The sequence below is a fragment of the Pongo abelii genome, chromosome 7 (genome assembly GCF_028885655.2).
Source record: "Pongo abelii isolate AG06213 chromosome 7, NHGRI_mPonAbe1-v2.0_pri, whole genome shotgun sequence".
Taxonomy (NCBI): domain Eukaryota; kingdom Metazoa; phylum Chordata; class Mammalia; order Primates; family Hominidae; genus Pongo; species Pongo abelii.
This window is the reverse complement of record NC_071992.2, coordinates 32,953,753-32,972,550: the sequence shown is the minus strand read 5'-3', so window position 1 is coordinate 32,972,550 and position 18,798 is coordinate 32,953,753. Positions and strand designations below refer to the sequence as shown.

At 35.7% G+C, this 18,798-nt stretch overlaps 1 protein-coding gene across 11 annotated transcripts in view; it reads right to left on the bottom strand.

Annotated features, from left to right (window-relative positions):
• WRN (WRN RecQ like helicase) overlaps positions 1-18,798 on the bottom strand; it is a 142,933-nt gene that overhangs the window by 53,590 nt on the left and 70,545 nt on the right. For all 11 annotated transcript variants that reach the window (XM_024250704.3, XM_063726361.1, XM_054561026.2 and 8 more), the window contains 3 exon segments: positions 17,325-17,431; positions 7,389-7,573; positions 2,637-2,811 (listed from right to left, as the gene is read on the bottom strand). In XM_024250704.3, the coding sequence (XP_024106472.3) occupies positions 2,637-2,811; positions 7,389-7,573; positions 17,325-17,431 (467 nt within the window).

Genomic DNA, 18,798 nt, shown 5'->3' with positions numbered 1-18,798 from the left:
AAATGCTGAGTAGGTAAAAGAAAGTATGAGTAACGTGAGAAAAAAGTAAATATAGGAATGAATATCATACTAAGTAAAAGCTCTGGCTAAGTAAGACTCAGCAATTTTTTACTATATGTAAGAGTCAATAAGCAACACAATAATAATTCTAATTTTAATTATATGATATTATTTTTAGGTGAGATCAACCTATTTTACAGACATGATTTTCAAACTATCCTTATAAACTCTCAGGTGTAAAGATATTTTATCAAATAACTTATTCACAACATCATTCGTAAAAAGAAAGGACTCAAGGCATCTTGAAAGGGGAAATGAAACACAAAAAGATAGAAAACTAATAAAAGTGAGGATTAAAAGTAAAAATGAATGGTCAAGACTAAAAATGCCTATCTACGTGCAAATGTGGTTGGATCTGGTTATAAAAATAAGAAAGAAAAGTATACTTTTTTCTAAAATTATAAAAGAAAATTTAAGATTCTAAACATCACTCAATGTAAGACATTAAGAGCTACAGCTGTCACCTCCACTTTTAGAGCCACACTAAGGTATATAACAACTGTAAAAACACACCAAAGTGAATATCTAGAATTCTATACATTATGCACTCAGTAGGTATTCAATTCTTGGTAGCAAGTAATCAATTGCAAGAACACCTGACTATTCTACATAGATGATGAAACATATTTTCATCATCTTTACGAAGTGTTTGAGAACTTTCAATGCAAATATGAAGCTTCTGAATTCTTTATAATGGCAAAGTAGGAGTACATTGGGACAGCTGTCAGATAAAACAGAATATCTGATATCAACGTAGGGAGAAAAAAACAATATCAATTTTTAAATTTTCGTAATGTGGATAAAAATTTGTGACATCCTGCCACAGCAAGGGAGAATATTGCAACACATACATGCATATACTCTTCCAGAAATTAGGTGTAATTAATGATCACTGTGAAGTTTCCTAAGCCATATTTCAAAGCATTACTGTTTTAATGAAGCTGTGAATTGCCAGGAAAATCAGGCGCATCCAACAAAGTCTCCTGTCACAACGTAACATGAATAAAGTTTGTACTCTTTCATGTTCTGGGAGATGTTTTACTCTAAAAGAATAATTATTAACACATTAAGACAGAAGAAACCATTGGTCAGTTAATGGTTTGAAGATTGATTATTAAGATTCAGTAGTAGCAGTATCAGCTAATAAATGTTATTTGACAATATTCAAGACACTGAAATAACAGAACAAAAATATAAACACTGAAGAATTTGGATAAAATTTCTACTCTAAACAGCTGTGAATGGTATTTCCTATCTTTGGAAAGAAGGGAAAGACAGACTAGATGCTTTCAGGCAGGTATGCATTACAGCATGGCTATGTGTAGTGAACTTTATAGACAGTGAATATGAATCATACTTAAGCTTTTCAACAACACTGATAACAACTAGATATCAGAAAAAGAGATGGAGAGAGAAGAAATGGATGACCAGTGGGACAGAAAATGCGAGAGCTGAAGTTAAATTCCTAACTTCAGGGGAGGGCTCTTCCCCAGACTTATAGTGACAGAGTGTGGATTTCATGTTGACAGTGTCAAGCTGTTGACTTAAACCTACTCATGTGCCTTGAACTTAAATCCTCCCAAATAAATCCTCTATGACACCCACTGAGCCAGTCCAATCAGGACAGGAATCTCAACTGTAGAATTTCACAATAGCTGCATCGATACCTTTTCCCTTCTTCAGTTTCTCTTCTTCAAATCAATCCAACTTATTGCTGCCAGTCTAATGTTTCTATAATCCTATTATCTTGTTTAAAAACACATGAACATTAAGTTGTTAAAATCGTGATGGTTTTCAAATGATTCTGCGGCACTCCAAGGATTATAAGACCTCAACAGGAAGTGTCTTCAAGGTCTGGAGAGTCTTGGAACCCCTTTTCCCTCACATTAACTTCAGCCAGAGTTATTCTACTTTAATCCGTTTTACCTATTACATAAAATTGTATCTAAACTAAAAATTCTAAGGCTAAAGTAGTCAGGGAAAACTAACAGGTATATGACACCAAGCCCCGACTGCTTCTTCGCAAGTTTTAAAGCCATCTATAACCTGGCCAACCAACCCATTCAACTGTTCTCTCAAGTCTTGAACGGTTTCACCCTGCCTCTTTGTCCATACTTTGTGCCATTCCTACCCCACATTCTCTTTCCCTCCAACCATTCCAAACCAGTCACATTTCCTGAACCCAGTATGTGTTCTCATATCAAAGTGTCTTTGCACCTGCTAGTCCTTCTTCCTGGAATTCTATAACTAATTCCTTTCCCCTCATCACCTACTGGCCTGGCATACTTGAAAAACTTCCATTTACATTTTTGGACTCTAATTGAATTTTCCTGGATGGACCACCCCCATTACACAACTACCTTGACAGAGCTATTCCTCCCTCCTCTGTGCACCTAAGCACTAGGTACAGATTGCTATTTATACTAATCTGCAAGTTTGTTCTCCCACATTTATCAGAGGGACTGCTTTATGTTCAACACAAAGAAAGTATTCAATAAAGATCTGGTAAATAAACATTTGAGAAATATCTACTTCCACTATGAGCAACAGAGAGCAATGATGATTGATCCTCATACCTGAATTTCATCTCTCACAAACCTATGATGAATGTCTTTCCTTGTGCTAAAACTCATGCCCGCATGGTATGTTCCACAGGATAGATTCAGTTTCCTAAGTTCAGCTGTAACTTGTTCTGTCATTTTTCTAGAAGGACAGTAGATGATTGTTGGACCTTCAAATTCCCAGTGGGAACTAAAGAAAAAGAACAAAAGAGCAAACATATATACTGTATACATGCTTCAGACCAGTTTGGTTTTATCTTATTTAATTCTTCCTTTCTACTTTCTAAAGAAAATACTAAAGGAAGAAAGCCTACCAAAAATAATGATATATTTAACTGCATGAAAATTTAAAACATTATGGAGAATCAAATATCCAAATGAATTGTGTGAAGTCCCCAAAACTCAGTTTTGACTGTTTCAGTTCAAATTAAAGCTAAAACCAGAAACAAATTTATTTGATAAAAACCTTGATAAAAACTTATAAACGACAGACACAAATACTTTGGGGAATGCAAGGCACCAGATTAACAATTAGTCTGGTGAGGGTTTACAAAGGAGTATGCATAAAACTTGTTACACTGTTCTTATTCTCACTTATGATAATAAAGTTGAGTTTCTAAATGTTTACTAAAGCAAGAGCTTTCTTATAATATTGAAAGATCGCTTTTACAGTTCAAAGAAGTATTTACTAGTAATCTTGAGACTGAATGTTATAGAAAACATCTATTAGAATGTATTTTGTAGAAACTTGTGCTTCTTTATTAAAAGTGTAAACAATTTCCATAGAAGTATAAACAACTGAAATGTTCAATTTCCATAGAACATTTTACTTAACACCTAAAAATATTAATTTACATAAGTGCATTCATTTATGCTGACAATATAAAAAAGACTATACTATTTTAGATTTAGGAAAAGTTAATCAATTTCAAATGCATGTAACTTTTGATCTAATTTCAATTTTAGGATTCTAATTTATAAAAATATTTGCTTATTGGCCAAAAGATAAATGTAAACAAATATTCACTGCAACACTATAATAGTAAAAAGTCATCTAAATGTTCATCATTATCTACATTCATACTATGAAATATTAAGCAAACATTTAAAAATTAAACATTAAAAAAATTATAAAACCTTTAAGGACTATGGCAAAAGCCACTGAAAACTTAAGCAGAGGAAAAAAGGCAATAATTTCACTACAAGAGTCATACTGAATAATCTGCTCAAATCTATCTTTGACAGCAACTAAATGGGCTTCAATATCAAAAATTCACAGTAAACTACTTAATGGAGTGAAAAAATATAAGTTTTTTTTTTAGTGTATAAAAATTTTATTTTAAGGCCAGCACAGTGGCTCATGCCTGTAATCCCAGCACTTTGGGATGCCAAGGCGGGCGGATTACCTGAGCTCAAAGTTCAAGACCAGCCTGGCCAACATGGTGAAACCCCATCTCTACTAAAAATACAAAAATTAGCAGGGCATGGTGGCATGTGCCTGTAATCCCAGCTACCCAGGAGGCTGAGGCAGGAGAATCGCTGGAACCCAGGAGGCGGAGGCTGCAGCAAGCCAAGATCCCGCCACTGCACTACAGCCTGGGCGACAGAGCAAGACTCCATGTCAAAAAAAAAAAATCTTATTTAAAAAACAAGTTTTCAAAGAAGAAAAAACTACTCACCAAAACCTAAATATCGTAATATCCTATATATATTTAGGCTCTAATTTAAGAAAATGCAATATATGGAAAGATAGGAAAGATAGAAAAGATACTTCAAATGAAAAACATTTTGCATAAATAATGGATATAGTATGCAACTACTTCTGTATCAACTTAACAACAACAAAAAACTGCAACTGTATATCTGCACAGTAGTAGAGTCAGAGAAAGGAAGTCTATGTAACTAAATGCCAAAATACCAACAGTGATCACAACTGAAGTATGGAATTGGAAAACTGGAGTCCCTTTCAATTTATATGCAACAGTGTTGTTCAAACTGATATTGACCATATATCACTCTTTTTTAAAAAAGGTGGAAAATATGTAAAAATTTGAACTTATGTAACAGATAAATGAAAAGAGTAAAAATTCCTATTACAAAAGGAGTCATTACTTTGCCAAGTGATTTGCTAAAGACTGTTATTTCCTCTTAATTTTCTGAGGGGAGAAAATTCTAATCTAATCTAACCACTAAATTATATGAGAGGCTCATCTATCTCACTTAAATGTAATATGAATATATTATAATTAAGACTTTAACAAAATAGGGTTAGTTTAAGAAACAGCTTAGCTCAATGGATAAAAATATGCGAATACTGATAAATTAAAGGAATTTAGCAGAATTAAAGGAAGGGAAGAAGATGGAAATAACGGGCAATGCTCTGAAGCCTTAATTACCCTCTACCTCACTGCTCATGAAGAGGAAAGTTTCTGTTCACCTAAGATCTGTAGAAAGCGTTCTGACTCTCAGTGGTTTCCTGCTATCCTAAGTCTTCTTGGAGGATTAAAAATGGGTACAAAAACCTTTCTTGATCTGCTTTAAAAAAAAAATTCATATTAAATACCTAGATCTTCAATAGTGTTGAATGTCACACTGAGTCTGGTCTTTATTTCCTAGTAAGGAGTTCCAGAAAGGTATTCCAGACTTAAGGATGTGTTTGCAGACAATAATTTGTAAACTGCGTAGAAAGCAACAAGGGGCACTGGGGAGAGGGGATATCTGTTGGGGAAATTATAATAGTCTGGGCTAAAAAGTAACAAAGACCTCAATTAGTAGAGTCAACATGAAAAACAGAAAGAAACATTTGCATAGGATATTATAAGAGGACCAGGACGTCAGAAAAATAGGAGAACAATATTACACACAAAAAAGGCAAACTGCTTTAAAAAGGAGAGTGTTATTATAAGGGAAAGTGCCACAGAGAGTGTTATTATAAGGGAAAGTGCCATAGAGACTGAACACGATCGAAGATTAAGAGGAGATAATGATCTGACTATGGAGACTCTAACCTAGGACAAATAGCCTTCTTCAAAAGAACTTTTCCTCTTTAGGATGAAAGGGAAGTGAAACATAATGAGTACTCACTTCAGAGAGCACTAGAATGGCCAGAACACTAGAATATATTCCATCCATTCTTGTTTTATTCTGAATATAGGACAAGAAAGCCAGGAGCAAATCCTACATTTAAATTATTCCTACATTTAAATTATTCCTTAAGGTCCTCAAGAATAACTCCAGGATTTTCTTGGCCTAGCATCAATCTTCCCTTTAGAGGAAAACACCAATGACATTCTTTAAACTCTATTTGTCTATGCATGCTTTGTGTTTGTGTTGGTAGAAGCAGCTTTTTTTTTTTTTTTTTTTTTTTTTGAAATGGGGCCTTGCTCTGTCATCCAGCCTGGAGTGCAATGGTGTGATCTCAGCTCACTGTAGCCCCAACATCCTGGGCTCAAATGATCCTCCTACCTCAGCCTCCCAAATAGCTGGGACTACAGGCATGCACCACCATGCCCAGCTAATTTTTGTATTTTTTGTAGAGACAGGGATTCACCATGTTGCCCAGGCTGGTCTCGAACTCCTGGCCTCAAGTGATTCTCCGACGTCTGCCTCCCAAAGTGCTGGGATTATGGGTGTGAGACTCCATGACTGGACAAGAAGCATTTATTTTAATGTTTAAAATTATAAACTGGCCAGGCACAGTGGCCAACACCTGTAATTCCAGCACTTTGGGAGGCCAACACAGGTGGATCACTTGAGGTCAGGAGTTCGAGATCAGTCTGGCCACCATGGTGAAACCCCGTCTCCACTAAAAAATACAAAAATTAGCCTGGCATGGTGGTGCACACCTGTAATTTCAGCTACTTGGGAGACTGAGGCAGGAGAATAGCTTGAACCCAGGAGGTGGAAGTTGTAGTGAGCCGGGATCACGCCACTGCACTCCAGCCTGGGTGACAGAGCAAGACACTGTCTCAAATAGTAAAATAAAGCCTTATAAAAAGTAAAATAAAGGCTTTTGAAAACTTAACATATATATTTAAAATGCCTTTAAACAAAATAAACAGAAAAACAGTACTAACATCAGTTTCCTCAACAGTAAAATGAAAATAATACGTAACTTACTGAGCAGTTACAGGGATTAAATTAGATCATTTATATAAAGCGCCTACAATAGTCTTTGGAACACAATACAGGCTCCACTGTGTTTGTAAGATGACCTTTTCTAAGCTCCTTAAGACTGAAGTCGTGTAATTAGTAAACTAGACAGAATTCAGATGAAAGAGTCATTTTATGTTTGCTTGTTTACTTGTCAATCATTAAGAGTATATGTCCTAGCCAGGCATGGTGGTGCAAGCTTGTAGCTCCAGCTACTTGGGAGACTGAGGCAGGAGGACTGCTTGAACCCAGGAGTTTGAGGCTGCAGTGGGTTGTGATCACACCACTGCACTCCAGCCTGGACGACAGCGAGACCCTGTCTCTACAAATAAATAAATAAAATTTTTAAAAATAAAAATAAACAGTATATGCCCTGTTTAAGCAACAGAATGGGGTATTAAAATATTAGGAGAAATAGTTTCTGCTTTTACAAATAGACTATTCTCAATCACTGAATTGATTATATAACATTATGCTTGACTTGAACCAAAACTAGGTGGAATTTGAAATATGTTAAATATGCATTAGAAGGAAATCGTAAATAACATAAAATACGTAAGTTGTTAAAAAAAAAAGGAAATCATTACCAAAATTCATCAACCATTAAATCCTTACCTTGTTTTGACAAGAAATGGCTGCAGATCCTGAAGGATATTCCCTGTTTTTCGCCTAACTTCTAAATACAGGTTTGGTCGATCAAAACCAGTACAGGTGATCTGAGGATTTCTTAAATTTAAGCAACGTACAATGTCTTCCTGGATTGAAGAACTTGCAGTAGCAGTAAGTGCAACAATTGGAACCTGAATAATGTAAAACTGATATTTTAAAAAGGAAAGAGCTCATTTATTCCCAACATGTCTATTGCTTTCTTACAAAGAGACTGGTAGGACAACAGTTTGTGGTACAATGTTAAAGACACAACTGTAAAAATTTTTTGCAAAGAAAAAATCTCCCTACTAACTTGTTTCTCAGCTTTCTGGATACAACATTTACTTTTTAAAAATCAGAAATCATTTAAATAAAACATTAAATCCATGAGGTTTCCAAATGCCATTTACCTTGTCTTATTAAATTAAGCCTACTTGTTAGCTATTTACTTTTCCATTTATTATTTTTTAACATTACATTTGAAATGGTGCTGATATAAACAGGGGTGTATATTATGCCTTATATTTGATTAATGTATAATTACAAATGATAAACTCTCAATTCACTGAAAATCTAACTATATAAAGCAATGGTCTTTTTTTTTTGGGGGGGCCTATTTTAAATATATAGGTTTATGGCTTCACAAATCTAGAAGCAAAGCTCCAATGACCCAGATAACCTCTCTTCAGTGGTACTGAGATAATCAATAACGTACTATATATAGGAAATATGTATAAATGAAACGTATTATTAATTGATTGCTAGCAAGGACTTCTTGACTGGACTGGCAGACAGAGCAGGAGACTCAGCAGTTATCAGGAAAAGCATGAATATGCCATCTTCCAGAAATTCTAAGGTACGGTAACAACATACCTCCCCTAAAACTAGATCTCGTGTTTTTATTCTATTATAGGAAATTACACTTAACTATGGTATTATTTCATAATCAGAAAAAGTGGACTGTCTTACAGTTGTTTCTAAATTATTAGCTGTTCTATCACCAAGAATATAACTTTCTTAAAAATATTCTTTTTGGCTCGTGACAGATACAGGAAACAATATTCTCATAAAATACCTCTTCAGATGCACTGCATCTATTATACAAACCAACTATAGCAATTATCTTGTATGTAAGTGGAAATGTATGTGCAATTTACCAATTTGCAAAGAAGCAATTCTAGAATATGACTCAAAATTAAAACAAGATCAATTTATTAAAAATTATAAACTACTTTTTCAATCACTATAACTTTACTGAATTAAAAATTATCTCCAAACTCATATTAAAAAAAAAATCAATTAAGTTTAAGAGTAGGTTTTTTCAAATTAAAAAAATTAAATCAAAACTAATGTGACGAGATAATTGGCATCATTTTTGCATTCTTTATCCTTAAATTTTGTGACACTATTTTAAAAGGCAACCCCAAAATTAACTTCATTGATTTGTGGCTTACAATCAGATTGTTCTCTGAATTTACAGTGCCTGCCTAGCAACTTAAAGATGAACAAGCTAATCTACAAAGAGGTTGGTTTCTCTAATCAACCCCTAACATGGGTGCATCTGTGTTAACACACAGGTTTTAACAAATATAAGGCTGAGAATAAGGGAGGTTTAAAAATTAGAGGTTCTTAGAACATGCACATTCTCACTCTCACAGTAAAGCACTTTCACCAGTTAAGTGTTTCGGTTAAATAATTTATATAAATGCACTAATAAAATACTTGTTTAACTGCATATTAAAAACAGTGATTTTCAGGATACAGTCCATAAGAAAAGAGGGTTGGGTTTGTTTCTAAGCAATATAATGTATAAGTGGGCAGGTAATATATTTATGAAAATGAGGAAGTAAGCATGAAACATGACATATATTTAAGAAGTTAACAGGAAAACCAGGCAAAAGAATGGCAGCACAGTGGAAAAAGTCTGTTTTGGAATCAGATTGCTTGAGTTGAAATCCTGCTTTTGCCACTTACTAGATGTGAGATTTTGAGCTCTTTATTTAACTCTCTAAGCTTCAGTTTCCTCATCTATAAAATGGCTACAATAACAGTGCCAAGCTCATAAAGTTGTGAATATCAAGTGAGATAAAACATGTAAAGTGCTGAACGTAATGCATGAAATATAGTAAGCACTCAAAAAGTTTCAACTATTATAGATATTGTTATTAAAATAAATAAAATGAATTCTATATAAGAACTTCAGAGACATGAGTACTACCCCCAGATTTGCAACTGACATTTGCAAGGGCTCAGTTTTTTCAGCAAAAAAAATGAGATGGAGAGGGCTATATGATGTGTTAGACCCTTCCAACTTAAAAATTCCCATTTTGCTACCAGAAATTCCCTATTCCAGCAATCTGGTAACAGTGAAAATCACTATAAATTTACTCTTTTGCCTTAACATTCTAGAAAGATATAGCTAAGAATGTTGCTTCTACAATTAGAAAATAAAGTAACAGAATATATTAAAAATTAATGATAAACTTCCACTTCAGCAATGAATAGAACCTTTTCTCTTATAAGTATGTGGTATTTTATGACATTTAAAATATATAAACTAGAGTGAAGCTTAAAAACAACACACAGGCAGGCTGAGAAGGGTGACAATACATCCTCATTTGCTGGGACATTCCCAGTTTATGCCTGCAGTCACAGCGTAATTATTGATAGCTTGAACTCTTTAATTTTCAGAAGCAAACTGCTTTGGGTAATAAATTATACTGTCACTTAGTTCTTAACTCACAAAATGTATTCTTTAAGTTGGCAGGTCTTAATTTCTTTTTAACAGGCAGCAAGTTTTGCTAAATCAAACAACCAAATATAAATTAATCTTAGACATATATTTCAATGGTGTAGTGCCCACAGATTGAGAAAAGTATAAGTATCCCACCTGCTTCTAAATTCAGGTCATGTTGCTAATTCTAACTTTGTACTCCATAACATCACACATACTTCATTCATTCATGCACTCATTCTAAATAGTTACTGAGTACCTACTATGTGCTGATCTTTGTAATAGATACTGGGGAGAAAGTAATAGAAAAACCCCACGTCTTATGGATTTCACAGTTCCTCTTACTTGAAATGTAAAGAACTTTAAGACTGATGCAAAGCTTTCTGCCTGGCTGTTCTTTCTCAACACTCACTTTGTCTGATTCCTTCCAAATAGGAATCTTTGTGCCAAACAGCTTAGTGATTTCTGCTGTTTTTGAAATTATTGAAATAATATAGTGTGAAACATTCCAGGTTTATAGCAGTTGTCCTAGTATAACTGGAATCAGAAGGAGAAAAAAAGCACCAAGAACAGTGAGAAAAATGATAGTACTATAACCACCAGGTGGCATGTCTCACCACTTAGCTAATAAAGAGGGTTCTTGAAAACACCAGGGGAAAAACGTTTTCTCAGCCACTGCTCGGCCAACACGCTCCCTGCACTGGAGGCCCAACAGAAGGAATGTGCTTTATTAATCCTCCCAAGAAATGAAAATGATCCAATGACATCCATGGCCAGACATAATAAAAGATTTAATTCAAGCTTAAAAATGTTTAAGAACTGTATAAAATATTTAAAACTCCTTTAACACAATCCTTCTAGAATCAAAGGCCTAGGAAAGGATTACAGAAAGTAATCCTCCTAGTTTCCAAAAGCTTACTTTAAACCATTCTAAATTAATGAAAATCAGTCCTCCAGGTGCACTGTGCCTAGTGACTTTCACCACAGAAATCCCTTCTAAACACGTACTACTAACACTGTTCATCTTTTTGTATTGTTTGTACCAATTCATAATACCATATTTCATTTGGTGCTATTACTTCTACTGTTACAGGTATGAATCTAAACTCCTTTACTGAACTATGAGCTACTTGAGGGCAGAAATTACGTTTTATGCCTCTTTCAAATCATTTGCTTTAGAAACTAGCAGGATGTCGTATGGTGTAGCTATTTATGGCCCAACTCTATACTGCCCACTACCTGTTTTGGAAAGTCACTTTACTGATTCTCAGCTTTCTCATCATAATTCATTCATTCATTCACCCCATTATATATTGAGCACCTCCTATAAGCCAGGTATTTTTCCAGATTTTATAAACCAAACAATCAAAAACTCCTCCCTACAAAGAATATGCTAGTGAAGAAGAACCCACAGAAAATTAACAAAATATAACACAGTAAGTTAGACAGTGATAGTGCTATTTTTAAAACAGCAAAGATTTACAAGGAATGCTGAATGATGGGGGAGGGGGAACTAATCTGATATTTCAAATATGGTGGCCCAGGAGGCCTAAATGCAAGAGATCTGAGAGAAGTAGAGGAGAACATCCTATAGATAATGTGAGGGAAACGTATTCAGGGAGAGGAAGCAGCAGGCGCAAAGCCCAGGCACTGAAGCATGCCTGGAATGTCCGAAGAAAAACAAGGAGGGTGGTGTGGCTGCATCCGGTGAATGAGGAGACGAGTAAAGAATGAGATCAGAGGGAAAATGGAAGGCCAGATCACATGAGGATCGGTAATTCATCATAAGGACTTTTGCCTTTATTTAGAGTGAAATGGCATGCTACTAGATGGTTCTGAGCAGAAGACATGATCTATCAGACTTCATTTTTAAAGTATCACTCTGGACACTGTGTTGAAACAGAATGAGGGATGGGAAGAGTGAAAGCAGGAGGCTCTAAGGAGATGGTGGCTTGTACCTGGGGAATGGCAGGGATCAAGAGAGGTGATTTAATTTTGCATATATTCTGAAGACCTCACGAGATTTCCTTACTGTTTAAATAAACAGTAGAGTGTGAGAAAAAGAGAAAAGATTGAGGAAAATTCCAAAATTTTGGCCAATGGAGCTGCTGTTAAACAAGATGGAGGAGAGTGAGGAAAGAGCAGATCCGGAGTGCTATGCAGAAGTCAGTTAGGAAGAGGTTAAGTCTGAGATACCTGTTGGTCATCTCACCAGAGGCATGTTGAGTAGTTATATTAGATGCGTGCCTGTGTGTACACACATATATATGTACATATATTCTATTAAATGGCTAAAATGAACTAATAGTGACAACACCAAATGCTGGCAAAGAGGCAAAAACAACTGGATCACTCATATACTGCTGATATCAGTCTATGATGGAGATAAAAATTTGGGAGTTCTCAGTATAGACTTGATATTTAAAACCGTAGGCTGGACATGGTGGCTCACATCTGTAATCTCAGCACTTTGGAAAGCCAAGGCAGGTGGATCACCTGAGGTCAGGAGTTCGAGACCAGCCTGGCCAATATGGTGAAACCCCCATCTCTACTAAAAATATAAAAATTAGCTAGGCATGGTGGCACATGCCTATAATCCCAACTACTGGGGAGGCTGAGGCAGGAGAATCACTTGAACCCGGGAGGCAGAGGTTGCAGTGAGCTGAGATCACGCCATTGTACTCCAGCCTGGGCAACAAGACTGAAACTCCATCTCAAACAAAAATAAATAAATAAAATAAAACTGTATGTTGGGTGAAATGACCAAGAAAATGAGTGTAAAGGTAGATCCAAAGACTAAGGGTTCTGGAAGGCCAACATTAAAAGGGCAGGGAGAGGAGAAGAAACAGGAGGCTGAGAATAAAGACACAGTAAGGAAAGAAGAAATCCAGGAGTGTGTGCTGTCCTATGTGACTACTAAAGAATTATTTCAAGAAGAAGTATGAAGATTTTAATAGCTACCTTGTTGAACCATGATACAAAAATCTGACCCAAGGCCAGCCACATCATTGGAGCTCAATTCACATGGTTTGATGTTCCCTCAATATAAACTTGCTAACTAGTCTATTTAATTTCTTTTTGGTTTGTTCTGTTTTAATATCTGCTCCAACCAAACTCTGTGAGATATGCTAACAAAAGATACTATTTTTGAGATACCTCTCAATTTGCATCTATAAGCAAGATTAACAAAAAATGAAATTGAACTAGACAACCTACCAAAAGAATAACAAACAATTTCTAACACAGTTTACTCACAAAACTGTGAAATCCTGGGCTCAGAAGGCACCATTGCCTCGCTACTACCAAGAAAACTTAAATATAAGCCAACTTTATTCGTTCAAAATTAATATAACAGGCTAGAGAACCCAGAAATAGACCCACACAAATACACCCAAATGACTTTCAACAAAGGGGCAAACGCAATTTAACAGGGGAAGGACAGCCTATTCAACAAAGGATCTGCAGCAATTTAATCTACTGGGAAAACAATGAACCTTGACTTAAACCTCACACCTTATACAAAATTTAACTCAAAATGGATCACAGACCTAAAACATAAAACTGTAACAATTTTAGGAAAGAACCACAGGAGAAAATCTTCAGGATCTAGGGCTAGGTGAAGAGCACAATCCATAAAAGAAAAAATGATAAACTGGATTTCACTAAAATGTTAAATATTTACTCTGTGAAAGACATGGTAAAAAGAATGAAAAGACAAGCTACAAAGTGAAAGAAATATTTGAAACCACTTATCTGACCAAGGACTCATATCTACAATGTATTTTTTAAACTCTTAAAACTCAACAGAAAAAACCAAGCACTCCAATTATGTAAGAAATTTCACCAGAGGCAAATTAGCATATGAAAAGACGTTCAACATCATTAGCCATGAGAGAAATGCAAATTAAAAGTGAGATACCACTTGACACCTATTGAAATGGCTAAAATAAAAAACAGTTGCAACAACAAACGGTGGCAAGGATAACTAGATCATTCACACACTGCTGACAGGAATGTAAAATGCTACAGCCACTTTGGAAAACAGGTCGACAATTCCTTAAAAACTAAAAATACACTCCTGGACATTTATCCCAGAGAAATGAAAACTTTTATATTTTCAGGTTATTTAACCATTCACCCATTAAAGAATCTCTGAAGGCCAGGCACAGTGGCTCACGCCTGTAATCCCAGCACTTTGGGAGGCTGAGGCAGGTGGATCACGAGGTCAGAAGATCGAGACCATCCTGGCTAACACGGTGAAACCCTGTCTCTACTAAAAATACACAAAATTACCCAGGCGCGGTGGCAGGCGCCTGTAGTCCCAGCTACTCGGGAGGCCGAGGCAGGAGAATGGCGTGAACCCAGGAGGCGGAGCTTGCAGTGAGCCGAGATCGCGCCACTGCATTCCAGCCAGGGTGACAGAACCAGACTCTGTCTCAAAAAAATAAAAAGAAAGAACATTTGAGATATACACAAATGTTCATAGCATCTTTATTCATAATATTCAAAAACTAGAAAACATCCCAAAAGTTCTTCAACAGGTGAACAGTTAAACTGTGGTACAACCATACCATGGAATACTCTGTAATAATAAAGAGGAACAGACTGCCGAAAAACAGTCACTTGGTACTTAATGGGATTTCTGTCAATGACGGACCACATGTAGAACAGTGGTCCCATAAGATTATAATGGAGCTGAAAAATTCCTATCTTAGCATAAGGCACTGCTCACGTTTGTGGTGATGCTGCTGTCAATAAACCTACTGCACTGCCAGGCATTAAAAAGTATAGCACATACAATTATATATAGTATATAACTTGATGAATAATAAACAAGTATGTTACTGGTTTACGTATTTACCTATATCCTTTTCCATTATTTTAGAATATACTCCTTCTACGTATTCATTTTTTAAAGTTAACTGTGTAACAGCCTCAGGCAGGTCCTTCAGAAGGATCTAGGAGAAGGCATTGTTATCACAGATGACAGCTCCATGAGTGTTACTGCCCCTAAAGAACTTCCAGTGGGACAAGACGTGGAGGTGGAAGACAGCAACATTGATGATCCTGACCCTGTGTAGGTCTAGGCTGATATGTGTGTTTGTATTTTAGTTTTTAACAAAAAAGTTTAAAAAATAAAAATAATAAAATTTTAAAATAAAGCCTTATGGAATGCATTAATCAAGGAAGAAAAAATTATTGTACAGCTGTACAATGTGTTCATGTTTTAATCTAAGAGTTATTACAAGAGTCTAAAGTCAAAAAATGTTTTAGGTTTATGAATTAAAGTTACAGTAAACTGAGATTAATTTATTATTGGAGAAAGAAAATTTTTAAAGAAAAATTTAAAAATTTAGTGTAGCCTAAGTGTACAACATGTATAAAGTCTACAGTAGTGTACAGTAATGTCCTAGGCCTTTACATTCACTCACCACTCGCTCGCTCACTCAGAGCAACTTCCAGTCCTACAAGCTCCATTCGCAGGAAGCACCCTATACAGGTATACCATCTTTTATCTTTTATACTGTATTTTTACTGTGCCTTTTCTACATTAGACATGTTTAGATACACAAATACTTACCATTGTATTACAATTGCCTGCAGTATTCATTACAGTAACATCTGTACAGGTTTACAGCCTAGGAGCAATAGGCTCTATCATATAGCCTAGGTGTGCAGTAAGCTTTATCATGTAGGTTTGTGTAAATGCATGTTCAGACAACCACGAAATGTCCTAAGAACACATTTCTCAGAACATATCCCTGTTGTTAAGCAACACCTGACCACAAACAACTTGGATAGATCTCAAGGTAGTTATGTTGAGTGAAAAAAACTAATTCCAAAAGGTGACAAATTGCATGATTACATGTATATAACATTCTTGAAATAATACTTTAGAGATAGAGACCAGATTTGTGGTTGCCAGTGGCTAGGGCTAGGGGTGGGAAGAACAGCTCCAGGGGGCTTTGTGGTAAGGGAACATTTGGCATCCTGACTGCAGTGGTAGTTACACAAATGTACATGAGATTAAACTGTATAGAACAATACACACGCCATACAAAAGAGTACACTAGAGAAATAGGAATAAACTCTAGATACTGTACAAATGTCATATTCCTAGTTTTGATATTGTACTATAGTCACACAAGATGTTACTGTTCAGGAAACTGGGTGAAAGGTACACAGGACCTCTATATACGTTTTTTTTTTACAACTTCTTGTGAATCTACAATTTTCAAAATAAAAAATAAAACAGTGCTAGTTTGTGGATTTTTAAACCATTCATGTAAATATGCCGATCATGTAGAATATTCATGTAAAAATTTGCTTGTTTTTTGAGACAGAGTTTCGCTCTTGTTGCCCAGGCTGGAATGCAGTGGCACGATCTCTGCTCACTGCAACCTCCGCCTCCCGAGTTCAAGCAATTCCCCTGCCTCAGCCTCTCGAGTAGCTGGGATTACAGGCACCTGCCACCACGCCCAGCTAATTTTTGTATTTTTAGTAGAGACAGGGTTTCACCATGTTGACCAGGCTGGTCTCGAACTCCTGACCTCAGGTGATCCGCCCACCTCGGCCTCCCAAAGTGCTGGGATTACAGGCGTGAGCCACCGTGCCTGGCCAAAATTTGCTATTTTTTATAATGAGGGAAGAAAGGGAAATTCTAATACCGAAAGCTTTAATAAAATCTCTGTAGAATAGTTCAAACTTTAGGTTTTCAATGTGATACAAGAAGGGGTAACCAGGACTTCACAGCATCCTAGAGTAAAAGGACATATGGATGAAAGATCACTGAGAAGACATTCGGACAAATATGGCCCACGGCCTGTTTTGTCATGGCCCACCAGTGAAAAATGTAACTCTTTACATTTTTAAAGGGTTACTAAAAGAAAAAACAGAGAGAGGAATATGTGATACAGACTACATGCAGCCTATAAAGCTTGAAATACTTATTATCTGGGCCTTTCAGAAAAGGTTTGTCAAGCCTTGTTCTACCGTATTCCTCAATAGATTATATGCCAACTTTAGAATTTTTTAAAAGATAGTTCTCTTTTTACATTATCCATTTGCTTTTTTATAGTGAAGTCTTCAGCTTTTTTACCACTCCCCAATCCTGAACACTCTCCTTATTAAGAATGTAATTTCAGGACATCAGACTTGGCGAAGCTTACCATTGGCAGTGCTGTCTTTAGGGAGCCCAACTTCCTGAATGAATTCCTAAAATCATGCCCCCACTCAGAAATACAGTGAGCCTCATCCACAGCAATGAGTGTGATACCTGTAAAAAAGAAAAACACATAAAGGAAAAGATAAAGCCAAAAGGAAAAAATAAACTCATCTACATCTCCAAAGGAGAATAAATAACCAAATCAAAGTATTTGGTTCCTATAAAAACAGAAGCATAAATATCATATTAACACCAAAAATCATTATTCGAAATAGGGAGAGGGGAGATATATGAATAAAAGGCTTAAGAATTTTAAAAGGAAATATTTATGTATTAATCCAAACAAGACATTTATTGGATCTCAGCTTTCATCACTATTCCTTGGAGAGACGAATTGCTTACTGTGACTTTGTCTCCAAAACTATCCACCTGCATTTCTCCTTGGTAATACCTTCAATTTTATCTCATGCGTTAGCTATTAAAAGAGATAAAAAGAGTCAGCAAATTTCTACTGAAATTAACTGCATTGCCATCCATGATTGATCACATATCATATTGCAAAGAGTCCTCCGAAATGCCAGTATTAAAGCACAGGAGGACAGCCACATTTTCTAATGTAAAATGGTATGGGAGGAGCTAAATCACATGATGCACAAAGTAAGTAAGAAGAAATGTAATTTGTTCTTTCTTCCTGTAGTAGCCTCTCTACTCTGCCCCTACACCAGACACACACATTGAAACAGAATCAATAGTGTGTTGTAATGCATGTCAGAAAAGGATTTTATTGTAAAATCATCCGTGACAATGTCTTCAGATTTTTCACAGTAGTAAAAGTAGTGCTTTTGTCCTCAATTAACAAATTGATACTTAAGAATAATTTTTTCCCTCAATGAGTATGATTATTCTTTGATACTTCTCTGAGCATTAATAATGTTCGGACACTAGGAGGAGGATGATTAAAAAGCTCTAAAGTCAGACTGCCCAGATGCAGAACCTGGCTCCACCATCTGCCATGTGTATTACCTTAAGCAAGTTACTTAAGCTTTCCAAGTCTCAGTCCTCTCACAAGTAAAATGTGGATAATAATAGTACCTAACATTTTCTAGATGCTCTAAAAATTAAATTATATCATTCACATAAAATGCTAAAATAGGGCCTGGCACACACACAAAAAAAAATGCTACTACTCCTATTATGGTTAATAAATATCTATTATTATCCAAACACTTTTCTAGGAATAAAAAGACTAATAAAATACAATCCATGACCTGAGGAGTTCACAATTCTAAAAGAGGAGACAGACATGCAAATAAACAATTACAATTCACTGACATTACAAGCTACAACAGTCTAAGAGAGTGTAGAGAGAAAGAAAGACAAAAAAAAACAAACAAACTACTAAACATGGGGGCAAAGTCAGTTATTTGTATCAAAATTCTCTGGGTACTACTGAGTGGCTGGAAAAAATTCAATATTAT